Below are 10595 nucleotides of genomic sequence, written 5' to 3'. Positions count from 1 at the left end.
ACACAAATTATTCAGTGTTTTTCTCTGTAACAATATTCATGATTGGATTTAATTAACTAAAGTTGTTAGAGGATTGATTTGTTTTGCACTTAGCATGTCTTCCCGATCTACTTTATTCCTGTTTGTGGTTTGCTCAGCCTTGTTCTGTTCAGTCTTCTTTTAGATGTACAATTTAGATTGTACATCGTCTTCTTCATCCTTTTCTTCTTCTTCTTCTATCTATTCTCCAGACTGCTGTATACTTTGTCTTCTCCTGTGTCGTGTCTTTTGTAACCTGTTCTCTCGCCCCGTAAAACTCACCATCATCAGATCTCGCCTGGTCGTCTGCGTTTGGGTCCTGCGCCAAACATGAAAGCTGAAAATTGCATCGTCCACTCGACAGAAAATGTCGCGCAGAACAAATTGAAGCTTTCTACGTCTGGGGACGAGGCGCGGATCAACGCCGTGACAAGTCACTTTCTCCCTCATGTCCTGATTGGACAGCAACTCTCACCGAGTGCAGACACTTAGAGCACGGCTTCATCAGAAGCGGCGCCAGTTTTTCGCTTCAGCTTAGCTGTTTACTGCTCTCCAACAATCAATCACAAAACATCTCAGAGTTTCCTGAACTAAAAACTAAACTTTCTTTCTCTCTCTTTATTTTATCTCCTTGCAAACTTTGGGTGACCCCGACTTCAATAACAAAGTCCTTCTTAATATTTTTCACCAACAACTTCTCCCTCAGGGCGACACTTGACCTTTTTAACACCAGATCACTGAGCTCAAATCTTTCATGGGTCATCATCGGTTTAACCGATTAGCTCTCCGCACAAGAGGGAAGGGCCTTCACAGCAAGTCTGAATGTCAGAGCAGAAGCGGAGCGCGGCCAGCGAGCAGTCGATCATAATCGCTGCGACAGGAGTAATCAGGCTGCCAGCTCTCATCAGATGAGACGCTGTGCGTCTCCACGGCAGCAGTAAACACAGGCGGAGATGGAAGTCTTTACATTTCAATGCACTAAATGCCTTTCAGGCACTTCTAAAGATACTGCAACCTTGTTTTTTTTTATTATTATTATTCTTTCTTTAGAAAGCTGTTTAACGATATGGAAATGGAAAATATGCAAAAACTCATCTTTGTTAGAAAGACAGATTTCTACGCATAACGCCTTCGTCTGAACGGATAAAGACCGAAACCTTCTGGATGTCTTCGTAGGTGTTAACGAGGGCCTGACGATTTTCTGTGTGGCTTAATTTGTGAAAAACGTAAAAAAAAAAAAAAAAAAATGTAGAACTATGCAGCTACGCATTTTCATTCAGCTTGCCCTTTTCTGTAATGCATTAATGACGGTTTTACCAAAGCAGGCCAGTCAAATAAAAAGGGGTGAATTATTTCACAGACATTATCCCAGTCTTGATAGAGGACATAATTAAGGCTCTTTTCAAATTGAGTGACCTTTAACTGTATGATTTGTAGCTACTGATTTTGACCTCTAGACCTGCTGAGATGGATTGAAGTGTGCTGCATGCAGAAAGGGCTTGGATAGAAGTTTTTTCTCTCTCTCTCTCTCTGTTGCATCTTGAAAATATGTTTTTGTTGAGAAACATCTGAGTTTGTGCAAAGCCAGACGCATGCTGAGGTTGAGCACAAAGACAGATTCATTAGAATAAAGCAGACAACATTGAATACAAGAAATGTAATTATTTAGTATTTCATTTGAAATTGAATCTCCATCCATACATTTTAGGTAAAGATTTCCCAGCTATGTTTGCCATGTTGAAACGCAGACAGGACCTTGAGATGTTGAACATATCGAAGGTTTATTCCCGTCATTTCTCAGGACAGAATTGAAATTCTCAGAAGTGCTTGTTCAGTCTTCGAATCACTGTGTCGCTCGTGCACATCAACAAAAGCTTTTTTTTTTTCACTTCTGGGAAGACGATACAAATGCTTTTGCACTTAATTGTGCTCTATTCTCTGCTTTCTCCTTTCATTTTCAGAATGTACTAAGTGGCTCTCTGTTGAATAGTCCTGACCTCCACAACGTTTCAGCATATTTCTATACATTTCCATTAAACTTTTTTTTTTCTAAATATTGACCAGCCTGCGTTTCTCCAGCATGTGTGAAGCATCAGATCAACCAGTTTTCTGAAATAGCTCAAAGTTGAACCCCCAATTATAACCCAAGGTTTCATGTTCCCAGTTCAACTTTTTTTTTTCTTACTTTGAGCTCTGCAGTGCTCAAAGTAAGAATTACAAAGGCACGGTCTGTCAACAAATTACAGCAAGGTAACTTTATCTCTATAGCACATTTTCAGCAACAAGGCAATTCAAAGTGCTTAAAAATAAAAGCGTAAATGTGAGTCTTGTCCAACCTGTTGCCAAAATTACAATTTTCATTACTTGTCATCGAAACTTTAGCGTTAGTTAGCATTAGCATCCCTCCAGAGTGACCTGTTGGATTGACAACATGACTAATCAATGTGACTGTCCCAACTGGACACAAGGTCTCGTCACATCGATGACACGCTTTGACTCTGACATTCACTTTCGAGTGTGTCACAGCCCGGCTCAGAGGCTGCGACGAAAATGGGATTCAGACAAAAAATTTTAAATAAAAACATTTAAACAAACAATATAAACCAGTGGAAGTCCACAAATGTCATAAAAAGACAAACATCTCATCTAATGTGGAGATAGTGTGATGGTCTGGGAGCACGTTGCAGCTTCTGGAAGTGTGTTTGATGCAACTGTGATTTCTGCTCTCTACTGTGAAATGCCAGAGGGAAAATGTCTGACCACCACTTTTGCACATCAAGTTAATGCAGCGGGAGAAAGACCCAGGAGAGGGGAGTCAAACTCCAGTCCTCAAGGACCAGATCGTCAAGGGAAAGAAAAGAATCGAAATCAGCACATTGTCTTCTAGGAACCTCAACAAGGAAATGGGGGGAACAAAGCAACAATCTACTTTCGTGATCTTTCCCCAGCAAAATCAGTTCAATTAGAACCAAAACATTTCTTACACAACTTCACCAACTTCCCAAGGTGGAAAGAGAAGAGTTGAGGCGAAGACCCCAACAACAAGCACTAGGAAACGACTCAGTTTCAGGAGAAACACGTTTCCACTTGCGTCCTTCGTCAGTTTGCCACAAGCTGAAACACACTGGAAATCAAGTTATTTTCTACTGACTTAAGTGTTGATGTTGTCTTCAGCTCACAAAAATCAATTCAATTCAAATTCAGAAAGCAACAGAGTTTTTACCAGTCGTCTTATTTTTTTTCAGAACCTCACTCTGTCCTCAACTTGTTTTATCTATATATAGTTACCTATTTTTACCTGCTTCAGTCCACAGCATCACTGCCTATAATATATATTCTTCCACAACTCTTTGATATCGTTCTTTGTTATTCCTCTTCATATCTCGGCGCACAGAGACAAAGCTCTTTTTAGGGAGCGTTTGATCGAGAGCAGACCATCGCTCATAAATTTATACCAAACACTGAAACGTCAGAGCGGCTGATCGTTTTTATTCAGGAGCAAGAAACAAAGACATCCAGTGACATTTATAGCTGCTCTTCTTTTCCATAATAATATTAGTAAAGCGTCTTAGAATGGCATCCATGAATGAGACTCCCGGCGTCTGGACAGCAGATTACATGCAGCTTCAAAACCGGATCACATGGCGTGGGACAAGTCACGGGACGAGTTATTTACGACAACACAGCGAAAGTCATGATGCGTCGCAGATGAAATGGCTCGGAAATGAACAGTCATCGTCTGTCCTTGTGCCATAAATAAATGCAAATGCAACATCGTTATGCTGTTTCCCTGCCGCGCGGCTTCTGCTGCCTTTCGAGCTTCAGGTCTGTGCATCTGATTACAGAAGCAGTAATTTAGGAACAGCGTTATATTCTAAGACTATTCACAGAAAGCAGCAGGCCCGTAACGGGAATCTGTAGCTTTGTGTTTGTGAGCGTCAAACACAGAGAATCATCTTTATTATTTCAGTATTGTTTGTGTCTTTTAGTAAATCATCTAAGTTACGTCCTAAAAACCGTGACATTTCACTGGTTAATTGTTCAAAAAGCACATATTGGCCTCATGAAGCGGCATATTTTGCCTCAAGGGTCGTCGTTTGGCTGCTCATATAAAGCATCGACATGTTTTGTTATGAATGCAATTTGATGTCTAACTAAAGTCTAAGTTCTTTACTTGTTAAATGCCAGTTTTATTGAGTAAAGTCTTTCTATTTTAGACCAAAAAAAACCCACCAAACTACAAAGGTAGATATTGACAAAATGTCGTCTTCTTCTAAAGCATGACATGTTGGAGGGAATGAACAGGAAAACTGAATTAAAATACTGTTTGAGAAATGCTTTTTGAAAGTTAGTTTGGCATGAAAAGAAATGCTGAAGGACCCGTTTTGTTTGAAACAAGGAGACTTTATGGGCGAAAAACCCCTTTTAAAGCTTAATTTTGTCCCCAATATATCTCTTAACTTTCTTCTTAAGTTATAAAGAAACAGGATCCAAAAGCAAACAAATAAAATTAGGGAGAAAAACTAAGTGGAGGTTTTGTCTGCCTTCTACTAACAAAGATAATAAAGTAAGCCTTTTATGAAAATTAAAATAATCTATGTGGGATGGAGAGTCAGGCTTTAACCCAACATGCCAACAGCTGATGTTTTTCAGCTACAGGGAGATCGCCACATGTCTTTCAAATGTTGTATTTCTTATTTCAAATTTAAAAAAAACAACAAAATCCTCTTAAATCATAGAAACACAACTGTCTGAATTTCTCTTTTTTTGCCTTTCCACAAGATCTCAATCATTATTTCTTCAGTTTATATTGTCGTCTTTACATTCTCATCGTGAGGCTGAAATAAAAGGCATTAATAAATGCCTTTTATTTTCTTTCTTTGTCTCACGTCTGTCCTGTTGGATGTTGCTTCTTCCATAATTTAACCCAATGAGAAGCGAAACCCACAGCAGGAACTTAAACGCCGTCAATTCAAATTGAGCAGTCGGGGTTTTTAGACTCTGGGTTTAAGAAAAGTGCAGCACCGTTGAAAGCTGCTGAAAATGAACCAAGAACATTCTTTTGGGCTTAGAGGCATCAAACTGTCTGACAGCAAGGTTACATTTCTCTGAAGAGCCATCTATCAGAGCGGTGAGCTTCTTGCACTGATTTGCATAATAATCCTCCAAAGAGATTTAGATATTCATGAGTTATATCAATTTATATAAAAATGTAGATTTCCTGGCAGATCGTAAGTTGCCGCATATTTAATTTTCTGCCTTTCGCTTCAACCACAAAGTCTCGTCCCAATTTGTTGTTCAGCTTTTTTGCAAGACAAGCATCTCCACATTGCACAATAGTTTGCAAAATTTATAATCCCTACCTTAAAAAAAAGTACTGAACGTTTTCAGCCATCTGCGAGAAATTACAATTGGCATTTTATTAATTTACTTTTTTACAGATGGTTGAAAAGCTGTGCAAGTAATAGTTATAGTTAACCAATTATCTGCGCAGAGTGACGTGAGCAACACATTTTACTCAAAGCAGAAAGTTTGTCACATTGCAACATCGATTAGAAAACATTTGCAGTTACCAACATGTATGATAAAAAAAAAACAAAAAAACAAAAACAAATCTCCATTTGGTGACGACAATTTTCATGACTTTGCATTCACCACATCTATTTAAGCAGATGAACACTTAGGTTAGTTTACATCTAGAACGATTTTCCTCTTTTACAGAGCTTTATATAAAAGAAATTATGGTTTAGAGAATATCGAGCAGAGCGACTGAACAAGGCATTTTTACATGTAGATACACGACATGTCGGCACAAGCATATTTACATAGAAATGACACAATGTGCTGTACGCTCCTGCTTTGGCTCGCCTTTAAGTTCCTTCATATGAAAGCTGTAGCTGCTCAACAGCGGCTAATCATACACCAGCAGAGACACGTGTTTGCACTAAAATGGCATGCCGTGCAGGCTGCACAAACAGGCAGACGCGTCCTCTTGCTGGTTTGGAGCACGGTTTGGCACAATGATCCACTGCGGCAAACACAAATGGTTCCCTTTATGTACATTCAGAAATCCCTCCAGTTCCGTAGAAGGAAAGCGTGTAATTCTCAGGTCCGAGTTTTCATTCGTCCACCGCGGTGAAATCTGAGGTGAGGAAATGGGATGACTGCTGTACGGCGACGGGCTGAAGCCGGAGCGGTCGGTGTTAACTGTTCAGGTGGGCCCCGCCGCCCCGCAGCACAAAGGCATTCTGAAAAGCTCAGCGGAGGGAAATCGTTTCGAATTTCACCTTCCATTCAGTGAAGTCTCTTTGAAGGCCAAAATACCACGCAGTCTTCCAGCAGTGACAAACACAAACCCTTTCTTTCCGACAATCTTCAGCCAAATCCATCCTCAAAAAGAATATGTGGAGGCGAACAAAAGGCAAACAATTGATTTGTTAGCTCACCATAAAGCGTTACAGATAAGCTGAGAGCTAGGGGCCGGAGGTTAGGATTAATAAGGCAGAAAGAACCATATTACCAGGCTGTAAAAGTGGTTTTATGGATCAATCAGTCCTTTTGTCTTGTTACCGGAGAACATTTCTACCTATAAAGCTTACAGTGCTTCTCAAACTACACAAAAGTGAGTTTCTTTTAATTATGCTTGAATTTTTTTCAACTGTCTTGCTTCTTTGAAGATGGAATCGTTTGTTTCGAATCACAAAGCACGAAGTTGCAGGTTTGCGGTCCGACTTCCAGCAGAAGAACAGAAGAAAGAAAGCGGGGAGCGGCGAAGGTGATTTGTGCTCGTCCGTGTTTCTGTGTTTCGAGGCTTTGCTCGTGTGGTTTCCGTGCACTAATTATAGCCCTGTGGTGACCTGCGTGACTTCAGAGTTGAGATCGTCGTTGGCAGCTCCTCCGCAACAGCGGGAGTCCACCGACGACCCCTCCAAGGCTAGTCATACCTGCAGAGAGGGGGGAAAAAAAAGGTATTTCTGTGTCACGTCTGGGTGATTCCTCCTCCATTTGTCTCTCCAAGCTGCAAACTTCTGACTTTGTGCCAACGAAAGGCGAAGGAACAGACAGTCACACGTGACGGTTTAGTAGAAAAGCTTTAAAAGGTTTTATCTTTAAGCATTTATTTCTGCTCACAGAGCTGTTGGATACCTGCTGATTGGATCTCTCGCTCGTGTTTGTGCCGTTGTGCTCACGCCTGGGGACCTTGCGGCTGGTGGCTCCGGTTCTGGACGAGTTCGGCATCTCCAGCACCGAAGCGCTCGGGGTGCAGAACTCACGGAAGCAACGCTTGAAGTTCTCGTCCAGGTAGCCGTAAAGAACGGGGTTCAGACTGCTGCAGGGTGGGGAGGACAGGAGAAACGGTCAAATGTTGGTGAAATCAACTTTCACTGAAAATCCTAAACATCATTTTTTTTATTTATGTTAATTACATTGGGTTGTGGAAAAACTGCGAGAGGCACAACTTGGCAAAACATGCATTTTGTCCGAGAGTTTCTGCATTTTTATTTTTATAATAATCGGCACCCTTTATCACCCAGTTTTAGGAGCCACCTAGAACAAGGTGGTAATCAGTTCTTAAGGTAATCAGTTCTTAAGACTTCAAGGTTTCCCCCAGTGTATTAGGAGCTTGGCATTTCACCAGGCTTTACAAAAAAACTTAATTTAAATTTAAATAAAGACCTTAATTTTTGGAGACATACAACTGGAAACCACAAGTGAAGTGTTTTGCCGTAATGACCAAAGTTAAACTTCGAGGAATAACTGGGAAGCTTGACAACATCCCATCATGTTGTCCAGGTACTTCGCTAAATGAGGCACCTTGCAAAATATTCTTTCATACTCAAGAAAGGACATTTTGTGGAAATATCAAAGCAGCATCCCAGATCACCAGAAAGTCAAAGCTTGAGCTAAAGCAGGTCTTCCAAACAGACAATTATACAAATCATAAAGCTAAAGTAAGTTGACTTGAGAACAACAACGTTAGCTTTGATTTCAGTCCAATAGGCAGAGATGAGACATTGTGAGTAAACAAGACCCAAGTCATACAGTTTAAAGGCAATTTTACCAAATACAGGAGGTAAATGTAAGTGTCTGAAAGGAGGAAAAACTGGAAGTGACCATGCTAATTACTGTGGCACCAAAGTGTGACGTTTTCCTTACATGCAAGGCATGAAAACATGGTTTGCACCGTTTGCCATGTCCTCTAATCCTCTTTAGAAATGATCACAGCAAACAGACCCCGGGGGTTCGGCGCGGTTCGCTACCTGTTGGTGTAGCCCAGGGCGATGCAGAAGTGCCAGGTGACAGTCTGCAGGGTGGAGCTGGGGATGTTGATCAGAGCCGAGATGATGACGAAGACGTGGATCGGGGTCCAGCAGATGATGAAGACGGCGACCACCACCAGGACCATGCGGGTGATTCTTCGAAGATTCCTGTCCTTTTCCTGCACGGGTTTGTGTGGCGAGATTTGTCAGGGGATGGGAGCACAATAAAAAAAAAAAACAGATAATGTAGCAGAGAAATAATTTCACAAAGATTTCATTAATTACTTCTTATTTTTTGATAATACGGAATTAAAGTTCTTATATAAAACACAGAAGCCGAGCTATCTTTCACACAGAGTGGTGAGTGCTAAGCATGTAATTAAAACTAAATTACAGCCTCCTGCTTCAGCTGATTTCGCCTAATTGTTTTATCTGGACTCTATTGAGTGGACTGTATTTCAAGGCATGCTCTAGACAGTCTCCCATTGTGCTTGATTACTCTTTAAAATAAAACCGACCCATTAACGAGATAAAAGCCAATCCTCCAATCATATGTTATCCAGAGCCTGTGAGATCAGAGTTTTGTTTTGAAGAATATTCGTTTAATCTGTCCTTAAATATGCAAAAAAAAAAAAAAAAAAGAAAACATGTTTGCATTCACCTGGGAGCCCGACAGCATTCGGACACTCTTGAGCCGCAGGATCATGAGCCCGTAGCAGACGGTGATGATGAGGATGGGCATGATGAAGGCAAAGATGAACACGCAGATCTTCATCAAGGTTTCCCAGTACCATGCAGGGCTGGGAAAGTCTAGCTTACAGTCGACAATGTTGTTGCCGTCTGTGCAGAAAGACAAATATGCGTAAGTACTTTTTTTTCCCAGAAGTGTTTTACCTGGTTTTAACGGAGACATGTCACACTTTTTTAGCCCTTAAATTAATTTTTTTGTGTGTGTGTGTGTGTGCTTGGACTCTCTAGGGGTGCAGAAAAGTTTAAATTATCCATTTTTATTTCTCGGAGTGATTTTGTACTCCAAGTTCAATGATGCCGAAGCTACAAGTGGATAAATCTAAAGTAAATGTTAGATGCTGGGCTGCATTAACCCACACAATTCATTGCACTGTCCACCAGAATCAGGCTGCTCGTTACGTCAAGTTGATTTCTCCAGTAACACAGCAGTTCAAAGCGCTTCACACCATAAAAATATAATACAGTAACCAACTATTATGTGATCTAGGACTAGCCTGATCACCCTGTCCTGATTCGACTACGCAGGGGTGGCCAAGTCCAGTCCTCGAGAGCCACCATCCTGCAAGTTTTAGAAGTATCCTTACTCCAACAGACCGGGATCAGCTCTACAGAGGCCTGATAACGAGCCAGTCATTTGATTCAGGTGTGTTGAAGCAGGGATGCATCTGAAACTTGCAGGATGGTGGCTCTTGAGGACTGGACTTGGCCACCCCTGGACTACAGTTCTTTTTTTTTTCTATCATGTCGTACGCTGCTCTATTTTTGTGAAATTCCTCCAAGACTGCATTTGACTCTCGCTCCTTTCGCTGCATTGACTCATTCATCTTCACCCAGCCAGTTTCCCTTCTTTTTTTTAATGTCTGTTCCTATATTAATGACTTTTCCTGGTGGAGCCCAGAGACTCATCCATCCAAACATCCAACACCTGCAGCAGAGAGGACAGTTTGTTCATTCTTCTTTTGCACTGCAGCCACTCCCCACTAGCCCTTTATTTGGAATTCTGCAGAAGGAATCATTGAATTAAAAATTAAGAGGTGAGTGAAAACAGCTGTAGCTACTTTCCCGTCTCATTTATGCAGCTTTCCTCTTTGCTGCCTTTCTATAGAGACCCCGCCTCTCGCCCACTGAGCGCTGGAGATGGGCACCAGCGACCCCATGACCCTAACGATCAATCGGTGTCGACGACGGATGGGTGATCTGAATATATAATGAAAACAATTGCATTAAGAATTTATACATTTAGTGTAATTTTATAAAAAAAATAAAGTACTAATGTAATAATAATGTTTAAATTTAAATCGTTTTGTGTCTGATCTGTAGTTATTTGTTAATACAGAAACAGCTGGATGAATATCCTGTAAGTGTGATGAATAACCGTTGTATTTACTTACTTTTTCTTTGAAGAGTGTATTTAAACTTTATCTTAGACATACGCAATTCCTTCTAATAATATAACGCTGAGCTGCAGTAAAAAGAAAAAGACATTAAAGTAACCTCGGGGCACTTTGTGAATGAAACCGTTCTTTCTTATCTTGGCCAAAATAAAGACTTATAATTGCTTATTTC

The 10595-nt window shown here is 40.8% G+C and overlaps 1 protein-coding gene and 1 long non-coding RNA gene across 5 annotated transcripts in view; one reads left to right on the top strand and one right to left on the bottom strand.

Moving 5' to 3' along the window:
* Positions 1-3487: 3487 nt before the first annotated feature.
* Positions 3488-10595, bottom strand: part of oprm1 (opioid receptor, mu 1) — a 47630-nt gene continuing 40522 nt past the window's right edge. For 3 of the 4 annotated variants that reach the window (XM_015038233.1, XM_015038230.1, XM_015038232.1), the window contains 4 exons: positions 8941-9119; positions 8280-8458; positions 7165-7348; positions 3488-6962 (listed from right to left, as the gene is read on the bottom strand). In XM_015038233.1, coding sequence (XP_014893719.1) covers positions 6957-6962; positions 7165-7348; positions 8280-8458; positions 8941-9119 — 548 coding nt within the window. In that variant the 3' untranslated portion in view covers positions 3488-6956. Of the gene's footprint in view, positions 6963-7164; positions 7349-8279; positions 8459-8940; positions 9120-9690; positions 9695-10595 lie in introns of all 4 variants that reach the window. The other variant, XM_015038231.1, reaches the window with a different exon arrangement.
* On the top strand, positions 9130-10291 carry LOC106951007 (uncharacterized). The gene is made up of 2 exons (XR_001425728.1): positions 9130-9564; positions 9753-10291. It is a non-coding gene; the product is annotated as an uncharacterized LOC106951007 (long non-coding RNA).

This window comes from Poecilia latipinna, unplaced genomic scaffold, assembly GCF_001443285.1.
Source record: "Poecilia latipinna isolate Pla-1442-1.1 unplaced genomic scaffold, P_latipinna-1.0 Scaffold434, whole genome shotgun sequence".
Taxonomy (NCBI): Eukaryota; Metazoa; Chordata; class Actinopteri; order Cyprinodontiformes; family Poeciliidae; genus Poecilia; species Poecilia latipinna.
This window is presented reverse-complemented; position numbering and strand designations above follow the sequence as displayed.